The sequence below is a fragment of the Saccoglossus kowalevskii genome, chromosome 16 (genome assembly GCF_978046115.1).
Source record: "Saccoglossus kowalevskii chromosome 16, keSacKowa6.1, whole genome shotgun sequence".
NCBI classification, from domain to species: Eukaryota; Metazoa; Hemichordata; class Enteropneusta; family Harrimaniidae; genus Saccoglossus; species Saccoglossus kowalevskii.
This window is the reverse complement of record NC_140656.1, coordinates 31,869,357-31,894,857: the sequence shown is the minus strand read 5'-3', so window position 1 is coordinate 31,894,857 and position 25,501 is coordinate 31,869,357. Positions and strand designations below refer to the sequence as shown.

General features: G+C 34.7%; 1 protein-coding gene across 4 annotated transcripts in view; it reads right to left on the bottom strand.

Annotated features, from left to right (window-relative positions):
* LOC100376122 (uncharacterized) overlaps positions 1 to 25,501 on the bottom strand; it is a 173,846-nt gene that overhangs the window by 2,340 nt on the left and 146,005 nt on the right. For all 4 annotated transcript variants that reach the window (XM_085491375.1, XM_085491373.1, XM_085491374.1 and 1 more), the window contains exons 17-29: positions 24,132 to 24,257; positions 23,426 to 23,740; positions 21,063 to 21,158; positions 20,867 to 20,968; positions 16,052 to 16,234; positions 15,532 to 15,663; positions 7,278 to 7,498; positions 6,396 to 6,600; positions 5,190 to 5,273; positions 3,679 to 3,866; positions 2,692 to 2,800; positions 2,277 to 2,483; positions 643 to 804 (exon numbers count right to left, since the gene is read on the bottom strand). In XM_085491375.1, coding sequence (XP_085347501.1) covers positions 643 to 804; positions 2,277 to 2,483; positions 2,692 to 2,800; positions 3,679 to 3,866; positions 5,190 to 5,273; positions 6,396 to 6,600; positions 7,278 to 7,498; positions 15,532 to 15,663; positions 16,052 to 16,234; positions 20,867 to 20,968; positions 21,063 to 21,158; positions 23,426 to 23,740; positions 24,132 to 24,257 — 2,130 coding nt within the window. The remainder of the gene's footprint in view (positions 1 to 642; positions 805 to 2,276; positions 2,484 to 2,691; positions 2,801 to 3,678; positions 3,867 to 5,189; positions 5,274 to 6,395; positions 6,601 to 7,277; positions 7,499 to 15,531; positions 15,664 to 16,051; positions 16,235 to 20,866; positions 20,969 to 21,062; positions 21,159 to 23,425; positions 23,741 to 24,131; positions 24,258 to 25,501) is intronic.

The following is a 25,501-nucleotide window of genomic DNA, read 5'->3' as shown; positions in this document are numbered from 1 at the left end:
AAGATAAATAGATTAAATAATGAAACCATCAAACATTTGGAGATCTTTAACACTGAATAGTTTTAGGAAACAAACAAATTCTTGTATGTAAATATTTTAATAATATAAACAATTTAAATACAGTTTGAACTACCACATATCAAATAAACAAAAGATATTATAATTTGACTGAATCAAATATTAATAATCATAGATTTGTCTCTCATTGCCACTCCCAGGGCCTGTCATATTTCATAAATTGGTCTGAACTAAAAAATAGATATAAATACAGGTATATATTTGTACCGTACTTCTAAAACAAATATGTTATAATTTTTTCTAAAGTAAACTTATATCTACTACAAAATACCCTCATATGCAGTTTATACCCTCTAAAGAATACATGTATCATGCATATTCACAGAAACAACAACTCCATTTGCATGATGACTGATTATTATTTTGTCTATTTTTTTGGCAGGTCTTGCCAGCAAAACAAGGTGTGTGTATAGACACCGGTTAAATGTATCAACCCCGCACCTAGAGCTGATTATGACTGTAATGAACAATCAAAGCAAACTGTGTTATTTTAGTAATAAATATTAAATTCAATTAATCAGGATAAGTTATTATCAGTAACTGAACAATTTTGACAAAACTGACCTTTGTTTGGTGCGTCAAAGCACTTTGTAGTTTGGTTATTTCAGTAATTTTATGATTCAGCAGAGAACTATTTTTTCTTGACTTCTCCTGTGCTTCTCTTAGTTGTCTTTCCAATGACTTCACTCTATGTTCCAACTGAGACGTAGTGCTACCATCTTCACTCTGAAAAAATAAAACAAAGTTGTAAGAGAATTATTTCATTCCGTCTATTAGAAGTAAATGCATTTACACAGTAGGTATGACACTGGAATAGAATTCATCAATACAAAATGTCTGTCAGTCGGCCATTTTGAAACTGATCTGAAAAACCAAATTCCATACATATTCCATACAGATTCCATATTATGCTCAATGTACATGTATGTACCAAGTATCGATATATCTGTTTATGCAAAACTAGGATCAAGAGTGAAATAATTTTGATGCATTTTTAACAGTGATATGGCCACCATTCTGCTATCTTGAACTGGAACCTGAAACGCAAGAACGTGTATGTGTGTGAAGTTCTAACATTATCGGTTTAGGCATATCCAAGATAAAGGTGCCCAGAAGTCAATTAATAAGTCCCTATTTTCAGAATTTGTACAAACAGAAACTAAAATGTTTATTTTGGTTCTAAATTACTAAAAATGAACAAAAATGCACAAAGTGTTGCATTAAAAAAGTATTAACATATCAGCATGACACTTTCGACATCAGAGTGTCTACAGTGGCAAATAAACCTTAATCTTGTCAGCCTCAAATACTTTGACATTACCAAATACGGGTAAATCTTTCACCAAAACAACTAATTTTGTCTTCTATTGAAGATTCATTTTGTGTAATTGAAACAGGACAGGGCAAAATGATTTATTGATGATTTATTTGAATGTCATTGTGTTTATATAGTTCATATGACAAAAAATTAAATACATTTTTGTAACTCAGTACAGTTTTTACAAAAGTATTTAGAATCATTTCATATTTTGAGAATAGGTGATGTGTGTAAAAATAATATTTAGGATATAGACCTAATTATTTTAGATAAACATGATATTACTGTATGGGGATTACAGAGTTAATTCATGGGACTCTTAGGGCCTTTATTCCCAGTTGCTGGGGTTGCCGATGCGGATAATATCTCTACATCATATTTTGTTTGCCATGGGGTTTTTACTGTCGGATGCCCTTCCTGTCGCAAACCACTGTTATCGGACAAGAGCCTTAGTAGCCTTTGCCTGAAGAGTTTTTTTTCTCCTAGACTAGCTGCCAACCAAGGCTATGAGTCCAGTCAACTTTACTGACATATGTGTAACTAAATTACATGTGTTATAAATAGCATTTGTCACAATTACAAAATTGTATTAAAATAAAACTGAGGTAAACATAAACACTGTTCAGGCTATGAAAAACAAGTTTACTGCAAAGCCTTTGCAAAAATATTTCAATGTCATAACAGTTATAAATACAACTCAACTCATTGTTCTAGTTTATCTAAACGTTTCCATGAATAATTCACTAATCACTTTTTACGCAATGATAGTAACATCATTAGTCAAATACGATGAATAATTAACTTTATGACATCACATGAAAATAACATAATTGTGTAATATCAAAAATCGTATACAGTACTCTTCCATTAGGATACGTACCATTTCCATACCAGAAGAAGCGAGTGGTGTCAAATCTTCCATGGTACCACTATCACTCTGTCCACTCATACTATAACCACTACGACGTAGAGCCATATTTTCTTCCCTGAGATGTTTAACTCTTTCCTGTAGGTGACGCAATAATCTGATAGTGCTTGTCTCACTGTTTTGTGAAGCTGAACTGCTAAAACTTGCTGAACTTTGATCCTGTAGCAACAAAAAAAGAAGTGGTCAATATGGGAAGGTGAACTTTTATATAAAGTTGGTGACAATTAAAACAGGTTTGTCTAAAGTAAACAAGTCTTTTATAGTTGTATTGTTTTATCATTTTTATGACATGATATCTATAATATTTATAAAATAGAGTAAAAGTCATAGAGAAGTGTCATTAAGAAAAGAACACAAGGATACTTACAGCCCTAGCACGTCGCAAATCTCTTTCAAGTTTTTCTATTTGTCTCTGTTGATCAGATAGTTGAGATTTGAACATAGTTTCCATTTTACGAGATGACTCTTTCATTCGCCTTAGTGGAAAACAAAACAAAAGAAATATTAAATTGCTGCTAATAATGTAATAGTCACTGTGAATTGAGATCATTCATAAAGCTTTATCAAGATCTCAGGGCTAGTATGTGAATATGTGCAAATAACAGGAAATATTTGATGGCACGAATTGTTAAAACATTATCTGAAAACACTGGAAAATGAAATTCAAACAAGCAACCAACTTTCCTGTCCTGAAAACCATTGCAAATCAGATGTTAAGTACATACTGTATTCACTCCATTAGCAGCACTTACCCTTACGTAAAATAACACATTTTACTGTGGTCATAATAAATACATATCTCAATAATTTAGTATACAGCCAAACTGATTTATGTTCTTCAAGTAAAAATGTGCTTTTAATAGAGCAAATACAGAATGTACTTAACATCTAATTTGTACAAATTTTAATAATAAAATATTTTGATTAGTTTCAAGACTCCAATGAAACTTTAGAAATGATATCAGGAAAAATGTAATATGAATTTCAAGAAAACAACTTCTAATAATGCATTGATAATCATTGAGTTTTGTTATCAAAAATGGACAATACGAGTCAGACTATGTCAGTCATCATTGGAGTATAAAGCAAAAATGACATAAAATCAGATAAATGATGCGAAATAAAGTGGTGGAAATGATTAGATATTCGAACTGAACTCCAGGGAATTTACAAACACAGACCATTAATTATGTACAAAGTACAAAAAAGAAACCTTGTGGAGGATGAAGATATTTTTTTTTTTTTTTTTTTATTTTATTTAAACAATATTTTTATTTCGTTTCAATAATGGACATACAACACAAAATATTACATCACATAATGGAAAAATAAAGGAAAAATAAGATATTTTTACCTATTGACTTCTTTGTTGAGTTCTTCTTCAAATTTTCTTGCCATTTTCTGAGCTGTTTCCTCTTTCCAGTGGTTCATATTACGTGCAATTTCTTTTAACTCGTTGTCTTTACTCATAATTTCACGATGTAGCGTTGAATCATCTTTGCCAACCGCTTTCTGTAGTTTATTTAACTCTTCAAGATGTTCCTGTAAATAAGTTTTACAATTATCTTTAATTACAATATCCAATTAAGTAATTTTTCTTTGATCTACAATGTATATACCATCTGTACTCTTTCTAAAAAAAAAAGTTTTATAGCAGCTTAAAGCTCAGAATATTATATTCTTGGATCAATAACTAAAAAAATTTCATCTGAATAATTCAATGATAAAAGTAAAAAATTAACAAAAAAATGAAGAAATAATACCATTTCCATATATTAAACATCCGTACTTATAGTGAAATAGAAGAAAATAAACTTGATCACATTTATAATATTTTAAAATTGAAAAAAAAGTAAACATTCAATCTATTCTTTCAGCATTTACATTTGTTTATAGGAAACGACTACCACAACCACCACCAAACAATAAACACAATTTCACTAAATTATAGAAAACAGGAATTACTTAAAGTGCCTGTGAAATACCCATGTGGATTGTTATATTTATTGTGTTGTTGCTATGCCCACCTATCCTGAAACAAAGAACTGTTCTGGCTTTCCGACTCAACGTAGTCAATGTAAAAGTGCGTCACGAATCGCCAAAATACGAGAGGAGGCCATACTCTTGCGCTATACATGTACTTTATAATACTGCGTCATTTAACGATACTATTAACGATTTATATGTTTGGATCGATGCTTTTTTTTTGAAACATTGTGTTGCTGGCAGATGCAGCAATGTATATCGTAAAAGTGTGAGAATTTGTGTGTTTACAAATGATCCAAAGGTGTGACATCAGTAGACGTAAAATCAATGACATAGACATAGAGATCATGGAGAGTTCCATGGCAATAGATGTCGGCACTTCAACCGATTTCATTGACTACCCTACAAGTGACTGTGATTGTGTAGTATGCCACTGATTGCAGAGACCAGCTGTGCTAGAAGGGACATATTTTGTATGAAACTCAACCACATATGATAAACATGAAAATATGTGTTCATAATATGTGTCTACACTTCGTTGAAGAACAAGTACATGAGTATCAATTTAGTCACAGACAATGCACTCTGGCCAGCAAGTTCCCGTGCATACGTCACAAGGGGTATTTGGGTATGCAAATGAGAAGCTAATGAGAAGCCTTGTTTTAAAATACATCAAAATAAAATTGGTGTTGAATTTGAAACCTATTTTTTCACATTAAAAATATATTTTGTACATAAAACCTAGAAAATAATATTGATGTTCCAATAAATGATTTTGGACAAAAAATAGCAGGCATTTCACAGGCACTTTAATACTATGCAACAAACAAACAAACAAATGCACATTTATAAACAAGTAGTTATTTTAAAAATGCTCACTTTAACAAGCCTATCTCGCAGCGCCTCCATTTCACCATTTTTGCCTCGGTCAAGCTGCACACGGAGACGTTTCAAGTCGGCCTCCTGTGGTGGAATGGAAAGATAAGATGTGCGAAGAAGAAAAGATGAAAAAAGAGAGCTTAACTTTTGTATTACAGAAATAGTTTAAGAGGGTGGAGCAGTGTATGATGTATGACCACAGTTGCCATCAGTAGATGTCAAGTTTTAAATGCGTTTTATATGTCGTATGAAACACATGTCAAACCAGACGCGATGTGACAACTGCAGCATTATCAAACTAGACATTTTGCTTTGTTCTTATGCACCTAGCATAACATATACATCGTCTTTACAACGCAGAGCAGCACAGAAATATTTTATTGCACAAAGACAACAGAATATAGATAATCTTAAATCCATTGTTAAGTGACTTAAAGCTCTGTTGTCCAGTCCAGTGTGCTAAAATGTTTTCATCTCTGAGATTTATTTTAACTTTCTTGTATTCATCTTGGACTGAAGTAATTTTTTCCATCAAAAAATTTGGTGCAACATTGTAGTGTATTTTTTTTAAAATTTTTAATTTTGGACACAAATCTGGCTCCAAATATTAAAAAAAAATGCAGCTTCTTTTTTGGTGAAAACCGGCAAAATTTCAATAATTTCAAAACAACTTCTGAAAGTAATTTTTCTTACTTAGTTACTTATTCCATGTGCCAAGAAGGTTTGAAAACAGATAAAAGTCAAACAAAAACTGCATTATAATATCACAGAACACAAGTCTGAACATGGTAGATATTTTTGATTTCAAATAGGGGATATCGATGAGTAGTGTTAAATTCAAATTGTTAAAAGTAAGACAGGATCATCTCTTCACAGAATTCAGAATGACTGCAATGTTTCTCGCCTTTAAAGTCATTCCAACAGAGACAGTACAACATGCATACTACAATATTAACTTACAAGTTTAGCTTTATATAATAATAGCAGCAAACATTTGCACACTTAATTACATTATTTATTGCAGTGTAGCCTCATTCACAATAAAAAAATAGATGATACCATAGTTGTAAAAATATAGAAGGGTATGTTACATACTGATATACAAATCTGAATTATCAGGACACAGTTCTATCAATGTTTCACATAAAGAGCCAATTAGAATTTGTTTTGAGATCACATGACACTGTTCAACCAATCGGCACCTACCTTCTCTTTTCTAACTTTTGCACTATTCTTCTTTTCTTTCTCCAATTCACGTCGCATATCCTGCAGGTGTAGTCGTAATTCTTCATTTGTGCTTTTAAGATTACTCATAGCCTGGCTCACTTGTGGTTTCATGGGACTACGTCCAAGCTTTGGACTCTTAGTTGGTGAACCATTAACCGATGGAGGCCGATCAGATTTACTGCTGCTAGACAAAAAATATATTAAAGCGCTGTCATTATGCCATACGCATTTGAATTTTGGGGGAAATTTTGCACACTTTCATAAATGCCTATAATTTCTTTGGTAATAACGCTGGACATAATTTGGCAGTGGCTATTGGAATTGAAAAGTGGCAGAACTTGTGATCGTCAAAATGTAATGGATGTATAGTTAAATTAATGATATAAAATAAAATAGACAAAAAAAATCAACGAGATGTTTAAAATGAAATCCATGTGGTAATGTGAAATTAAATTAGAATTCAATTATAAATTATCAAGATTCAGCAGCCATTTTATGGTTGATCATAATGAACCTCAAAATGTAACTCAAAATGAAATAATTTTTTTATGTTTTCCCTCTTGTGAAATTAACTCAATTTTAATAAAGTACAGATAATTTGAAACCGAGTAAATATCCACACTATTGTATTCAATGAGAGTTAAAACCAGTGGTGTCTTTCACACACTGCCAATCATATACAAATATATTGACGACTGACACGCACTACTAATATCATTTTACATAGTGATACGTATGGATTACAATATTTATACTGTAATCTAACAACACCTGGCAGGTTCCTGACTACAATTTAAAATCTGACCAGTTTCACGTACAACCTTCTGAGAAAAACAGTATTGATTATATATTTCAACTTACGAAGTCACAGGAACCTTTCTAGGTGTGCCGCCTGTCACGTTGGTGGTCTTTTTACACTCTTCATTGATCTCCATAATAAGACTTTTTTCATGTCTTTCAGACTGCACCATAATTTCTTTTTCTTTCTGGGCATGAGATCGAACGTCTGATCTAAGCTGAATCAGTTCGTCATCCTGACTGCGCAGCTTTTCTCTCAGCTTGTCAACATCTTTCATTTTTTCCTGCAAAGAATTATTAAATTCTTGTTTACGGTGCAATCAATGTCACCAGAGGGTGCTCTACATCTGATCAGTTCTGTCATAAATGTGTCTTAGAAATCACTGACAAGTAAATCATTTCTCAATTTTGGTTCCACCAAAAAACACATACTGATCCCCTTAATCTTTGTCGTTTGGGCAATTGTGGGGTGCTCGACTAAGCGCCCACCCCCCTAAAAACCATGATTTTGTGAGCTGAGTACTTTGTGTGTTAATTTAGGCGAGTATGGTATAGTTTATTTTCAAAGTTTATAAAATTCATCATTTACTGCATTTAAAGCTTTAATATTAAACTTAATGTGCAACACAAACTAAAGAAAAATCTTTTGTAATTTGTTCACAAAATTAAATTAGTTTCTTTAAAAAGATACAAGTCTGTATCTGATGACAAAATATAAATAAACCACACAGTACATATTTTATTAAATAAGGTGACAGTTAGAGATATGATCTGATAAAAAGTTATACTATGGATCAATATAGATATATGAGAGAAAAGCTGATGACTTGCAATTCTTTGTGCTTATCATGGTTACCATGGAAATTACAGCTTTGGACTAATTAGCTTATGTCATAAGTGATCCTACTTGACAGCAATCAATACAACAGTTGTCATATTAAATCATTGCTTCATGTTAACATCATGTAGTTCTTGAATGTCGATTTTGATCAGGTTTTTTTTATTTTGGTTGAGTTTTTCAATAATTTTCTTTTTGAACCAAGTAGACCTGACCATTTATTGGATAAATAAGGTCTAGACAAAATAAAAAAAAAAATCTGTATTTTTGGCGACAAAATTAGACTTTGACAATTAAAGGGTTAAAATGCCTGTAAAAATAAATAAACCTGATGTGTAACTATTGTAACCATGGTGATAATCACAAACATGACACAAACTGTGCCATTACACGATTACTGTAAGATGTCAACTGAACTGGACTGAACTTTATGTCAATCAAATGTCCAACAATATTTCGTTACTGAGAATATCGATCCAAGCACTACCCAGCAGAGTTACGAACAAATGCAAGATATACCAGATAATCCAAGCATTACTCAGCAAATTACCAAATGCAAGGTGTGCCAAGTTATACTGGTCATTATCACACAAATTATTTTGTTTTTTGTTGTAAAACTGACAAGTATAAAGATTTCCATATTTGCTCCGACAATACTATATTGTGCTTACATAAATTACAGAGTTGTTTCTTGTCAACCACGAGAAAGTGGCCTGTAACATGAGTTATGATTGGTTGCTGATCTCATGAGAACTAACATGGCATTGTCATTTGATGTCCACACCGACAAAAAAATTAAAAGCATCTGGCCTTAACCTCACCCAACATCTGTTTACATTACATTGCGTTTTAATTCTTTTTTTAGAGAGAAACAAAATGGCGGGTTTGATGACCTACTCAGACGAAAATCAGGTTTACTGAGAAAACAGTGATATTCAATAACAAACTGGAGACAAAGGAAACTAGTCTGAATCGTAAAAAGCTGTTCTATATACAAGCAAGTCTGGTTAGAACAAATTAGACAAAATGCTTTTATTTGCTTTCCAGTTACACCGTGTTAGGATTGAACAGGTTTTACTGTTCACAAACCTGACAAAACATTCAACAAATAAATCAGCACATCTATGTTGCCCGGCTTGTCTTGTATAATTTACAGTTGAATTCATTGTATTTTTTTAATATGGCTTTGCAGTATGTAAAGGTAGAAACAGTCATAAAACAGGGGCCTCTAATAAACTGTAAGATACCAAGGACTAAGAATACATTGTATTAAACAGAGACAACTGTTGTTTTACATTCCAATCCAATTTATGGGTAAATCTCAAGATTACAAAAGCACAGTATTTTTAATCGTCTCACCATAGCAATTATATTGTTATCAGTTGACATTAAATATTTTAGTAACACAAGCCAGGTTTACTATGATAATTGGCAAACACATGGGATGCATGTAGGTGACTGCAGGTTGGCATCAATTTAAATATTAAGGTTGTTATAGCCCAGGGCAGGTACAAGTCTTCATCAATCTTTTCCTATGTATGTCAAAGACAGATGTTTTACAAAAAGATTCCATTCATACCTTGGAATCTAATCACAGATTTAAAACTTGTGGCACTGTAGGTAATGTTTAGACCATTGCAATGGTTATGAAGCAGAGATATATAAGTGGTCTGTTGATTAATTTATTTTCTTTACTTTTATTTACACTCTAATAGGAATATCAGATTATATTTGAGAAAAAGTGAGAAGCATTATAATGTTTTTTCTGTGTATATTATAACTTTTTATCTTTCACAAGTGACCTAGTAACTAAGAGACATCATTAATTCAAATCCAAACAATGAAATTTTACTCATGCGTTGCATGGGACCCACATCTAACATGACACACGGCATAACAATTAATGTTTTAGCATAAATAATTAAACCACGGTAACTTCACATTCAAGAGATGTTATTGTGAAAAGATATACACATAATTTAGTATTTCAAGATTTGTTTAGAAACCAATATACAACTCTCAAATTACTGAAAAATGAATTTTCGATGTGGAAATTATTGTACAATCTAAAATTATAAAGTACCTGTTAAAATAAAAGATAGAAATAATCATCACTGAATTGAATATATACACAGCTTATAGTAATACAATGGTTTGATTTATGCGACCGTGCAACATAGATTTATGCCGGTACTGCAAAACGAACAACAATGGCCGACTCAAACAGTCAACGTTTTGTTACCGAAAATATTCCAGAAATCAAGAATTATTTGAATAATTGATACTTTCACAACCATGTGGAATTTTGTAAATGTTAACATCACAGACATCAAGGATTATTTGAATAATTGATACTTTCACAACCATGTGGAATGTTGTAAATGTTAACATCACAGACATCAAGAATTATTTGAATAATTGATACTTTCACAACCATGTGGAATTTTGTAAATGTTAACATCACAGACATCAAGAATTATTTGAATAATTGATACTTTCACAACCATGTGGAATTTTGTAAATGTTAACATCACAGACATCAAGAATTATTTGAATAATTGATACTTTCACAACCATGTGGAATTTTGTAAATGTTAACATCACAGACATCAAGAATTATTTGAATAATTGATACTTTCTCAACCATGTGGAATTTTGTAAATGTTAACATCACAGACATCAAGAATTATTTGAATAATTTGTACTTGCTCTGTCATTTTAAAAATGTTTACAATGTGAAATGATAACAAATGAAGAATTCATAACATTTGTACCTGCAGGAAATATAAAGGTGAAATGATTTGCATATTTTATATAAGATGTTTTCCTTTTTGCAGAGTTAATTTCAGTAACCTTGGTTACAATACAGAAATGAAGTAAATATAACTAAAATTATTTTATTATGTAATGTTTGAATAAATTGATATTTGAATAAATGTATATATTTTGGTGACATTGAACATTTTACTTTCACATCAAACTTGGCATCGTTCATGTTAGATAAGAAAATTAAATGTCCATAATCATGACAGATGACACCGCAACTACAGAACAGTTTTATTAAAATGAGCAGAAATATTTGACAAACAGAATAAAATTATTACCAAGATTAAGTTGTAAATTTTAAATTCAAAAATGACAAATAATCTAATTATTAAATGTATTTAATATTGATGTTACCAACAATTTGACAGTTTTAACAACAATGCAATGTACTCAGTGTATCTAGTTTCTCAGCACAATATATACATTGTTCTTTGCAACAACTGTTACCTCAGAGGAATGATTAAAGGATATTATTTTAAGAATAATGAAATGGTATGTTAATATTAAAATCAAGAAAATAATCACAAATACTATTCACATGTATGAGAATGTAATTGCAGCAATATTTTAATTTTTAACTGAGATAAAACTCATTTTATATTCAATAAGTGATGATTTTTAATAACCATTTTAGACTTTGATCAATTTGATGTTTAAATGCCCTGAGATTTGATAAGGTAATCTATACAGATATATAGTTAACATGGACAAACCAGTCTGCAATTACCTGCCCAAGCCTGCTGCCTACGTCATTGTCCAATGTCATAGTCGCCGACTTTAATACATCTGCGGTGGAAACCAACAATCCACCCAGAGCAACAAATTGATCCAGAGACGTGTGACTGTCATTATGTTTGTTGTCCCCAACTGTTCGTGCCACTGGATAGCTCCATTTCACTGAGACCGGCTTTTGCGTTTGACTATTTACACCTAACATTAGTGAGTTAACTATAACCAATGTTACTGCACGCTTGCACACGGTTCACAGAAGGAAGACTACATTGTCAACCCACAAACTTGTTTTTTTTGGGGTCAAAATATATCCTTGTAAAATTGATTATCCCACGTTGCTGTTCTGTGAGTGGTGGTTATTTCTGTACAGCTGAAGCCTACCAGCACATGATGATATATACACGAAGTAGTCACAGATGTGTCAGTGAAACAACAATCAGCACACCAGTCAGACGATGACCTCAATAACACCATTGGCACAAGTCCAAAACGACAACCAAAGCCCCTCTAAATGTTTACACAAGGCGATTACTGCTACACGGGGGTCACTTCGAACGTCATAAACCAATGTGTTACAGTCATAACATCAACACACCTTAGTATAGCACAAAGTTACCCATTATAAAAACCTGACAGTATTTAAAGGCACTGCATTCAAATAACCATGGAGCTATACAACTCCAATAAATAACCAGCCATTTCAATACAACACCAAGAGATCATCTAAATTCTTTAAATTCTTAACACAATACAGTCTAAAACTTGAAAATAAAAAAACTAAGTAGCCCATACTAGACATGACTTGACCATGCATAAGAATCAATATCCCAGCGTTGTCACCATTTAACTTTATAGTTGACTGATCATCGTAATGGCCATGAGGTATTGTCAGCGTCTAAAGCAACATTAAAAGATTTTTCGCCTTTCGTAGTAAAACATTTGACCTATTTTATCTCATATCTCATTTTCTAGGACCTATTAGTGAGCGGGTGGTTGAGCGGGGGTGGTGGTGTAGTACTATTGAAGACATATATAGTAATGCAACCATAATGCTGGTACAACCATGAGCTGATACATTTTTCGTATTTTAAAATCTATGTAAGAATGAACCAAAATTAAACAAATGAAAACCTTTTGGTAAAATGTAAGTTTAAGTTATGATAAATACATGTGTACATGAAACATCTCCGAGACTTATATGAAATACATTTTTGTTTGTCAAAAAACTCACTTGAAGAATATTATCATAAATATTTGCCACAAGCTTACATGACATCACCATGTGTTTACTCATTGTATCACATATGGGTCCAGTGTTACATGACATCACCATGTGTTCACTCATTGTATCACATATGGGTCCAGTGTTACATGTCATCACCATGTGTTCACTCATTGTATCACATATGGGTCCAGTGTTACATGACATCACCATGTGTTCACTCATTGTATCACATGGGTCCAGTGTTACATGTCATCACCATGTGTTCACTCATTGTATCACATATGGGTCCAGTGTTACATGACATCACCATGTGTTCACTCATTGTATCACATATGGGTCCAGTGTTACATGACATCACCATGTGTTCACTCATTGTATCACATATGGGTCCAGTGTTACATGACATCACCATGTGTTTACTCATTGTATCACATATGGGTCCAGTGTTACAAGACATCACCATGTGTTTACTCATTGTATCACATATGGGTCCAGTGTTACATGACATCACCATGTGTTCACTCATTGTATCACATATGGGTCCAGTGTTACATGACATCACCATGTGTTCACTCATTGTATCACATATGGGTCCAGTGTTACATGACATCACCATGTGTTCACTCATTGTATCACATGTGGGTCCAGTGTTACATGACATTACCATGTGTTTACTCATTGTATCACATTTGGGCCCAGTGTTACATGACATCACCAAGTGTCAACTCATTGTATCACGTATGGGCCCAGTATTACATGATATCACCATGTGTTTACTCATTGTATCACATATGGGTCCAGTGTTACATGACATCACCATGTGTTTACTCATTGTATCACATTTGGGCCCAGTGTTACATGACATCACCAAGTGTCAACTCATTGTATCGCGTATGGGCCCAGTATTACATGATATCACCATGTGTTTACTCATTGTATCACATATGGGTCCAGTGTTACATGACATCACCATGTGTTTACTCATTGTATCACATTTGGGCCCAGTGTTACATGACATCACCAAGTGTCAACTCATTGTATCACATATGGGCCCAGTGTTACATGACATCACCAAGTGTTCACTCATTGTATCACATATGGGCACAGTATTACATGACATCACCAAGTGTCTACTCATTGTATCACATATGGGCCCAGTGTTACATGACATCACCATGTGTTCACTCATTGTATCACATATGGGTCCAGTGTTACATGACATCACCATGTGTTCACTCATTGTATCACATATGGGTCCAGTGTTACATGACATCACCAAGTGTTCACTCATTGTATCACATATGGGCACAGTATTACATGACATCACCAAGTGTCTACTCATTGTATCACATATGGGCCCAGTATTACATGACATCACCAAGTGTTCACTCATTGTATCACATATGGGCACAGTATTACATGACATCACCATGTGTTCACTCATTGTATCACATATGGGCACAGTATTATATGACATCACCATGTGTTCACTCATTGTATCACATATGGGCACAGTATTATATGACATCACCAAGTGTCTACTCATTGTATCACATATGAGTCCAGTGTTACATGACATCACCAAGTGTCTACTCATTGTATCACATATGAGTCCAGTGTTACATGACATCACCAAGTGTCTACTCATTGTATCACATTTGGGTCCAGTGTTACATGACATTACCATGTGTTTACTCATTGTATCACATATGAGTCCAGTGTTACATGACATCACCAAGTGTCTACTCATTGTATCACATATGAGTCCAGTGTTACATGACATCACCAAGTGTCTACTCATTGTATCACATATGAGTCCAGTGTTACATGACATCACCAAGTGTCTACTCATTGTATCACATGTGGGTCCAGTGTTACCTGACATCACCAAGTGTCTACTCATTGTATCACATATGAGTCCAGTGTTACATGACATCACCATGTGTTCACTCATTGTATCACATATGGGCACAGTATTATATGACATCACCAAGTGTCTACTCATTGTATCACGTATGGGTCCAGTGTTACCTGACATCAAGTGTCTACTCATTGTATTACATATGGGTCCAGTGTTACCTGACATCAAGTGTCTACTCATTGTATCACATATGGGCCCAGTATTACATGACATCACCAAGTGTCTACTCATTGTATCACGTATGGGCCCAGTATTGGGGGGGGGGGGAGAAATGACAACAAATTGATTGATGTCCCTTTAAATAATGCAATGAGAATGATGGAAAATTAATAGAGCAAATTCTAATTACTAATATTAAATTAGTTCAACTAACTATAAATCCTATCTGCATGTAAATGTAGTTTAGTTGCCATGGTTATTTTACAACCAACTACCATTACCATAACATGTAAACCTGACAGAACTCGTATAGTGCAACTTAATTCCATAGTTACATATTGGAATTGATGTTGAATACAATTAACAATGATGGGAAAGCAGATATTGGTAACATGGTAACAAACTAACGGTATTGTTACGACGACTGTATTTTGTTACTTCAGGAAAAGGAGTGGCATTAATAGTTTTCTCTTGATGTAAAAATCATAGTATGATTATGAGAAAAATTCTAATAATTAATGTTAGTGGAAACAGAAACCGATAATATCACATAAACGCTATGCAGACAAAGGTTCCACAAAGGTGTGAAGATAAAAAACACAAACATTGTCATTACCTGTGTTAATTTGTCTCTTAGTTTATCCAACTCTGCTTGTTTTTCCTTTCTTGAAGCCTCTCTGGACTTGGTGACTGCATCTATTTTTTCACGATGCGAAGAACGGACCTCTTGTCTCAAACCTTCCATTTCCTGAAGTGAGTAATGATAAACACATTTTAGTTTTTATGTTTACTATTAAAATATCTTGAAATGAAAACAGAAGAATTTATTGCTCTTACCTATTGAGGGCAGTGTTTAGCACTCCTAGTTACAATAAATCTTTAATGACCAATGCTACTTAAATTTTGAAGAATATTCACTGTTTTAAATTTTCACAAATTTCCCATTAAAACAATGAGATATATAGTAATTTTACAGGTCACACAATATTTTATTTAGCTTCTCTCACATATTAGTCAAAATTGAATAATAATTACTGGAAAAACACCAAAATAATAACTCATAAATGACTTCTAAAATTAGGAATAACATTTACATTTACAATGGTTAATGCACACTATTGTGAAGATTTTTTTACCTCTCTAAGACTGGATATAGTATTTTGTTGTTGTAAAACAAGTTGTCTTTCATGATCAATGTCCTCCTTAAGTTTACTACTAGCCTTCACTGCTTCTTCTTCCCAAGCCTCTTGCTCTCTGGACAGATGACGTTCCATTTCCTTTTCCCAAATTTCCCTTTCCTTATCTATTGCACTTCTTATCTGAGAAGGAGAAGGCACATAGTTTACTTTGTATTCTAATCAATAATAAATTTGAAAATATACGTAAATTATTTTCGGAATGTACTGTGATAGTGAAATTACAAAAAAGACACACAGTGAGAGTCACAGAGTATATCTTATCAACCCCATTATACCAATACAGATATTAACATCAATAATCCTTAAAAAAATAATCTATAATTTATTGAATGTTTTGAAAAATACATGTTATCTTAAGTAACTTTTTTTTGTTTGCAACTGCATCATTATGTGGAATATAACATATAGGTGAGAAACCAAATAAAGTAGAAATAAAGAGAAATAATAAAATAAATATAGTTAGAAAGTAAAAAGTGTAAAGTAGTCTGGTTTGCGTGATTTCATACTCCCAATAGTACCAGGATGTATGACCTCAAAGGTTGCACATCTGGTGATTTCATACTCTCAATAGTACCAGGATGTATGACCTCAAAGGTTGCACATCTGGTGATTTCATACTCCCAATAGTACAAGGATGTATGACCTCAAAGGTTGCACATCTGGTGATTTCATACTCCCAATAGTACAAGGATGTATGACCTCAAAGGTTGCACATCTGGTGATTTAATACTCTCAATAGTACCAGGATGTATGACCTCAAAGGTCGCACATCTAGTGATTTCATACTCTCAATAGTACCAGGATGTATGACCTCAAGGGTTGCACATCTGGTGATTTCATACTCCCAATAGTACAAGGATGTATGACCTCAAAGGTTGCACATCTGGTGATTTAATACTCTCAATAGTACCAGGATGTATGACCTCAAAGGTCGCACATCTAGTGATTTCATACTCTCAACAGTACCAGGATGTATGACCTCAAGGGTTGCACATCTAGTGATTTAATACTCTTAATAGTACCAGGATGTATGACCTCAAAGGTCGCACATCTAGTGATTTCATACTCTCAACAGTACCAGGATGTATGACCTCAAGGGTTGCACATCTGGTGATTTCATATTCCAAATAGTACAAGGATGTATGACCTCAAAGGTTGCACATCTGGTGATTTCATACTCCCAATAGTACAAGGATGTATGACCTCAAAGGTTGCACATCTGGTGATTTAATACTCTCAATAGTACCAGGATGTATGACCTCAAAGGTCGCACATCTAGTGATTTCATACTCTCAATAGTACCAGGATGTATGACCTCAAGGGTTGCACATCTGGTGATTTCATACTCCCAATAGTACAAGGATGTATGACCTCAAAGGTTGCACATCTGGTGATTTAATACTCTCAATAGTACCAGGATGTATGACCTCAAAGGTCGCACATCTAGTGATTTCATACTCTCAACAGTACCAGGATGTATGACCTCAAGGGTTGCACATCTAGTGATTTAATACTCTTAATAGTACCAGGATGTATGACCTCAAAGGTCGCACATCTAGTGATTTCATACTCTCAACAGTACCAGGATGTATGACCTCAAGGGTTGCACATCTGGTGATTTCATACTCCCAATAGTACCAGGATGTATGACCTCAAGGGTTGCACATCTGGTGATTTAATACTTCCAATAGTACCAGGATGTATGACCTCAAGGGTTGCACATCTATTGATTTCATACTCTCAATAGTACCAGGATGTATGACTTCAAGGGTTGCACATCTGGTGATTTCATACTTCCAATAGTACCAGGATGTATGACCTCAAAGGTTGCACATCTAGTGATTTCATACTCTCAATAGTACCAGGATGTATGACTCAATGGTTGCACATCTGGTGATTTCATACTTCCAATAGTACCAGGATGTATGACCTCAAAGGTTGCACATCTAGTGATTTCATACTCTCAATAGTACCAGGATGTATGACCTCAAAGGTTGCACATCTAGTGATTTCATACTCCCAATAGTACCAGGATGTATGACCTCAAGGGTTGCACATCTGGTGATTTAATACTCTTAATAGTACCAGGATGTATGACCTCAAAGGTCGCACATCTGGTGATTTAATACTCTCAACAGTACCAGGATGTATGACCTCAAGGGTTGCACATCTGGTGATTTAATACTCTCAATAGTACCAGGATGTATGACCTCAAAGGTTGCACATCTAGTGATTTCATACTCTTAATAGTACCAGGATGTATGACCTCAAAGGTTGCACATCTGGTGATTTCATACTCCCAATAGTACCAGGATGTATGACCTCAAGGGTTGCACATCTGGTGATTTCATACTTCCAATAGTACCAGGATGTATGACCTCAAAGGTTGCACATCTAGTGATTTCATACTCTCAATAGTACCAGGATGTATGACCTCAAGGGTTGCACATCTGGTGATTTCATACTCCCAATAGTACCAGGATGTATGACCTCAAAGGTCGCACATCTATTGATTTCATACTCCCAATAGTACAAGGATGTATGACCTCAAGGGTTGCACATCTGGTGATTTCATACTTCCAATAGTACCAGGATGTAAGACCTCAAAGGTTGCACATCTAGTGATTTCATACTCTCAATAGTACCAGGATGTATGACCTCAAAGGTTGCACATCTAGTGATTTCATACTCCCAATAGTACCAGGATGTATGACCTCAAGGGTTGCACATCTGGTGATTTAATACTCTCAATAGTACCAGGATGTATGACCTCAAAGGTCGCACATCTAGTGATTTCATACTCCCAATATTACCAGGATGTATGACCTCAAGGGTTGCACATCTGGTGATTTCATACTCTCAATAGTACCAGGATGTATGACCTCAAAGGTCGCACATCTGGTGATTTCATACTCTTAACAGTACCAGGATGTATGACCTCAAGGGTTGCACATCTGGTGATTTAATACTTCCAATAGTACCAGGATGTATGACCTCAAAGGTTGCACATCTGGTGATTTCATACTCCCAATAGTACCAGGATGTATGACCTCAAGGGTTGCACATCTGGTGATTTCATACTTCCAATAGTACCAGGATGTATGACCTCAAAGGTTGCACATCTGGTGATTTCATACTCCCAATAGTACCAGGATGTATGACCTCAAAGGTCGCACATCTAGTGATTTCATACTCCCAATATTACCAGGATGTATGACCTCAAGGGTTGCACATCTGGTGATTTCATACTCTCAATAGTACCAGGATGTATGACCTCAAAGGTCGCACATCTGGTGATTTCATACTCTCAATAGTACCAGGATGTATGACCTCAAGGGTTGCACATCTGGTGATTTCATACTTCCAATAGTACCAGGATGTATGACCTCAAAGGTTGCACATCTGGTGATTTCATACTCCCAATAGTACCAGGATGTATGACCTCAAGGGTTGCACATCTGGTGATTTCATACTCCCAATAGTACCAGGATGTATGACCTCAAGGGTTGCACATCTGGTGATTTCATACTCCCAATAGTACCAGGATGTATGACCCCAAGGGTTGCACATCTGGTGATTTCATACTCCCAATAGTACCAGGATGTATGACCTCAAGGGTTGCACATCTGGTGATTTCATACTCCCAATAGTACCAGGATGTATGACCTCAAAGGTTGCACATCTAGTGATTTCATACTCCCAATAGTACCAGGATGTATGACCTCAAGGGTTGCACATCTAGTGATTTCATACTCCCAATAGTACAAGGATGTATGACCTCAAGGGTTGCACATCTGGTGATTTCATACTCCCAATAATACCAGGATGTATGACCTCAAGGGTTGCACATCTAGTGATTTCATACTCCCAATAATACCAGGATGTATGACCTCAAGGGTTGCACATCTAGTGATTTCATACTTCCAATAATACCAGGATGTATGACCTCAAAGGTTGCACATCTGGTGATTTAATACTCTCAATAGTACCAGGATGTATGACCTCAAAGGTTGCACATCTAGTGATTTCATACTCCCAATAGTACAAGGATGTATGACCTCAAGGGTTGCAGATCTGGTGATTTAATACTCCCAATAATACCAGGATGTATGACCTCAAAGGTTGCACATCTAGTGATTTCATACTTCCAATAATACCAGGATGTATGACCTCAAAGGTTGCACATCTAGTGATTTCATACTTCCAATAGTACCAAGATGTATGACCTCAAGGGTTGCACATCTGGTGATTTCATACTCCCAATAATACCAGGATGTATGACCCCAAGGGTTGCACATCTGGTGATTTCATACTCCCAATAGTAACGGTTTGACTTTCATGAAGTTAGTACAAAGTAGCACATATTGTGATCACCAAAAAAAACAAGGCAACATAAAGATTCAACTTGGTATGTGTGCAATATAAGAAACATGGACAGAATGTACACAAGAATCAAGTGAGAAATCTTTGATCATGTCTGACATAGAGGGCAGTATACTGACATAAGCAGATCATGGATTTAAAAAAAGATAACATGTCTAAGTGTAAGGGTTTTTAAAACATGCAGTTTTTTGATCAGTACAAATGATCTTACCAAGATATCAATGTTTACATCCTCTCGATACTTGATAAGTACAGATTAAAATAAAGATGATCAGAAATTAGAACCAAATTACACAGTATTATAGGAAGTAATTCTAGACAATTCTTGATATCTCGATGAATAGAAATATATAAGTGAAATGTATATACCTGTTCTTTAGCTTCCAGTCTCATTTTCTCACCCAAATTTCTTGTTGCATCTTCTTGTTGACGTAGTCTATCTCGAACCATTTCAAGTTCATCATCTTTTGCCTGCAAGATAAGAAAGTAATTATACAAATCGTCAAGTGCTCTAATCTTTTCGTTGTACACCAAAATTTTCTATGAACCAAGCATCAGTACTTACGTTGATATTCTGTTGTGACTCAGCCATCTGCTCAGCGATTTTGTCTTCTTGTTTTGCCATCTCATCTCTTCTCTCTCTTTCCATTTTATTCTTCAACTGAAAGAGACGCATTGTCGGTAATTGTTTTCAGTTTGCGGTAATCTATTTCTTCTAACTATTTATCTACATATCACAAGTGCTGACAATATAATTTAGATATACCACAGCCATATTCCATGTATGCAAATCATATCATAATTACGATAAAGTAACTTGGCCCAGTCAAACACATGCTTTATCCTAGCATGGTCAAACTGATGTTTCAACCAAGCTTGATTGAACACATGCTTCACAAACTGATGTTTCAACCAAGCTCGATTGAACACATGCTTAAATCTAGCATGGTCAAACTGATGTTTCAACCAAGCTCGGTCGAACACATGCTTCACAAACTGATGTTTCAACCAAGCTCAATAGAACACATGCTTCAATCTAGCACAGTCAAACTGATGTTTCAACCAAGCTTGATCGAACACATACTTCACAAACTGATGTTTCAACCAAGCTCGATCGAACACATGCTTAAATCTAGCATGGTCAAACTGATGTTTCAACCAAGCTCGGTCGAACACATGCTTCACAAACTGATGTTTCAACCAAGCTAGATTGAACACATGCTTCAATCTAGCATGGTCAAACTAATTTTTCAACCAAGCTTGATTGAACACATGCTTCAATCTAGCATGGTCAAACTGATGTTTCAACCAAGCTCGGTCGAACACATGCTTCACAAACTGATGTTTCAACCAAGCTCAATAGTACACATGCTTCAATCTAGCACAGTCAAACTGATGTTTCAACCAAGCTTGATCGAACACATACTTCACAAACTGATGTTTCAACCAAGCTCGATCGAACACATGCTTAAATCTAGCATGGTCAAACTGATGTTTCAACCAAGCTCGGTCGAACACATGCTTCACAAACTGATGTTTCAACCAAGCTAGATTGAACACATGCTTCAATCTAGCATGGTCAAACTAATTTTTCAACCAAGCTTGATTGAACACATGCTTCAATCTAGCATGGTCAAACTGATGTTTCAACCAAGCTCGGTCGAACACATGCTTCACAAACTGATGTTTCAACCAAGCTCAATAGAACACATGCTTCAATCTAGCATGGTCAAACAAATGTTTCAACCAAGCTTGATCGAACACATACTTCACAAACTGATGTTTCAACCAAGCTCGATTGAACACATGCTTCAATCTAGCATGGTCAAACTAATGTTTCAACCAAGCTTGATCGAACACATGCTTCACAAACTGATGTTTCAACCAAGCTCGATTGAAAACATGCTTCAATCTAGCATGGTCAAACTGATGTTTCAACCAAGCTCAATAGAACACATGCTTCAATCTAGCATGGTCAAACAAATGTTTCAACCAAGCTTGATCGAACACATGCTTCACAAACTGATGTTTCAACCAAGCTCGATTGAAAACATGCTTCAATCTAGCATGGTCAAACTAATGTTTCAACCAAGCTTGATCGAACACATGCTTTACAAACTGATGTTTCAACCAAGCTCGATTGAACACATGCTTCAATCTAGCATGGTCAAACTAATGTTTCAACCAAGCTTGATCGAACACATGCTTCACAAACTGATGTTTCAACCAAGCTCGATTGAAAACATGCTTCAATCTAGCATGGTCAAACTGATGTTTCAACCAAGCTCAATAGAACACATGCTTCAATCTAGCATGGTCAAACAAATGTTTCAACCAAGCTTGATCGAACACATGCTTCACAAACTGATGTTTCAACCAAGCTCGATTGAAAACATGCTTCAATCTAGCATGGTCAAACTAATGTTTCAACCAAGCTTGATCGAACACATGCTTCACAAACTGATGTTTCAACCAAGCTCGATTGAAAACATGCTTCAATCTAGCATGGTCAAACTGATGTTTCAACCAAGCTCGGTCGAACACATGCTTCACAAACTGATGTTTCAACCAAGCTCGATTGAACACATGCTTCAATCTAGCATGGTCAAACAAATGTTTCAACCAAGCTTGATCGAACACATGCTTCACAAACTGATGTTTCAACCAAGCTCGATTGAAAACATGCTTCAATCTAGCATGGTCAAACTGATGTTTCAACCAAGCTCGGTCGAACACATGCTTCACAAACTGATGTTTCAACCAAGCTCGATTGAAAACATGCTTCAATCTAGCATGGTCAAACTGATGTTTCAACCAAGCTCGGTCGAACACATGCTTCACAAACTGATGTTTCAACCAAGCTCAATAGAACACATGCTTCAATCTAGCATGGTCAAACATATATTTCAATTCGACCAAATTTCTCACCTCTAAAAGTTCTTGTGCTTTCTCTCTCTCAAAGTCCTCCCTGAGATTATTCAGCGTCATCTCCATCTCTGTCTGTGATGCTCTGAACAGCCTCTCTTTTTCATCAATCAATCGTTCCTTTGCGTATGTCTCCTGCTGCATTTCTGCCTGTAATTCAATTAAACGTTCCTGAAGCGCCCTGTTTACCATTTCCTTCTCAGCCATGTCTTTCTCTAAGCTTAACACACGTCTGTTTCTCTGTTCTAGCTCCATTCTCGTACTCGCCAAATCCTTGCCAAGTCTTTCTTTCACTCCATCAAAAATCTCTTTCTTCTCCTGTTGGAATGTTTAAAAAGTTGTGTTTCAGATTTATAAAGTTATAAATGAACTAATAATCTGATGAAACTGTAGCAATATGAGATTATCATGAGAATATGCATTGTATGCATGACGGCAGTATTATGATAGTAATAGTTAAATCTTGTGCCAACCATGAATAGTATGTGTTGTATAAATCACATGTAGTTGTGAGAGGATATCAAACATGTCACACAGCAACAACTCAGGTGCTTTCACCCCTTTTTCACAAAAGAATCTAAAAATCAAGACCTGTATGACCTGTCAAAAAAAAACACATGCGCTATGAAAATTGAACAATCACACAATTTTTCTATGGTGACTTCACTGACTTGTTGAAATGCAAGCTTTAAGGATACCCATATTTTACCTGTAACTGTTTGTGTGATTCAGCTTGTAAAGCCTCTACATTAGCTTGCAGTGTAGCCACCTTGTCTGCCAGCTGTTGTCTTGCACACTCACTGTCTTCAAGTCTGTGTTTGGTATCCTCCATTTCCTGTAATCATGCAAAATAAGATTCAGTTTTTGTTGTTTTTATTTAATTTTTGTGCCAGTCAACAGACATTGAATGTCAGTGTTGTCACTTCTGGCTTTAGTCACTTTTTGGTTTTAGTGCAAGTGATTGTAGATACAATGAATTTGTCAACATTGTTATACATTTATCTTCTTAAATATGGCTATTTTAGTGTCATTCAGACCTGTTCAAACACTAACTTCATTACTGAATGAAATAATATTAAATACCAGGTAATCAAACCTTAAGACTCACTCGTATTTCCTTATGTAATATAAATATATTTTGAATATTTCAATTTAACAATTATATATATATATATATATATATATATATATATATATATATATATATATATTTAAGGAATGGCAAATTAAATAAGTTCATCAACAAAGTCAAGTTTAGTGTTAATAAAAAAACAATTACAAGATACAATCAACAGGTTGTTTTGAGTCACTGCTTCTTGTAACATTTTATTTTATGACCCTTTTTATCTTTTCCAAGGAATGAAATATTTGTTCATAAAATTATTATTATTATGACACACAGGCCACAGATATCAACACAACATATCTACAAACACACACACACATGCCTCAGATCACCACAACATATCTAAACACACACACCATAATATTCTTCTAGAAACTAATGAAAACTTACCACAATGTACACAACCGAATTGTTAGGCATAAAGCCAGGAATCTTTTTCACCGTATTACTCATGTTAACACCAGTTCTTGCAAGTACAATATCCCTACCACTCTCATGATCAGCCATTTTAACACAAACAACGCAGCAGGTAATTTGCAGTTCCTTAAACGGTGGTGTCTGCCTGAATGCACTGTCTGAACAAGTGACAGTTAGTGCTCACTGATTCGTGAACTCCAAATATGTTTCAGTTGGTCCATGTTTCAGCTTGTGCGTATGTTTATTTACGACACAGGTTGTTTATAAGCTTTTGTAGTCATTAGACTTAAGTCCAAGGGGATTACAATGGTACTTCACTATATCAAAGTAAACAAACCTTAGAAAGAACTGAATGACAGTCTTTTTTTTATTAGAAACCTTTTATTCAATGAAAAAAAGTATATGAATTGTTTATAAACACATAGGACAATGCGAGTGATTTTCACTGGCATAAAAAAATTATATAGAGTTTATATATTTTTATGGTTTTGATTTTATCTGTATTATTAAAACTTGCCAGTGTTTGATAGTAGATC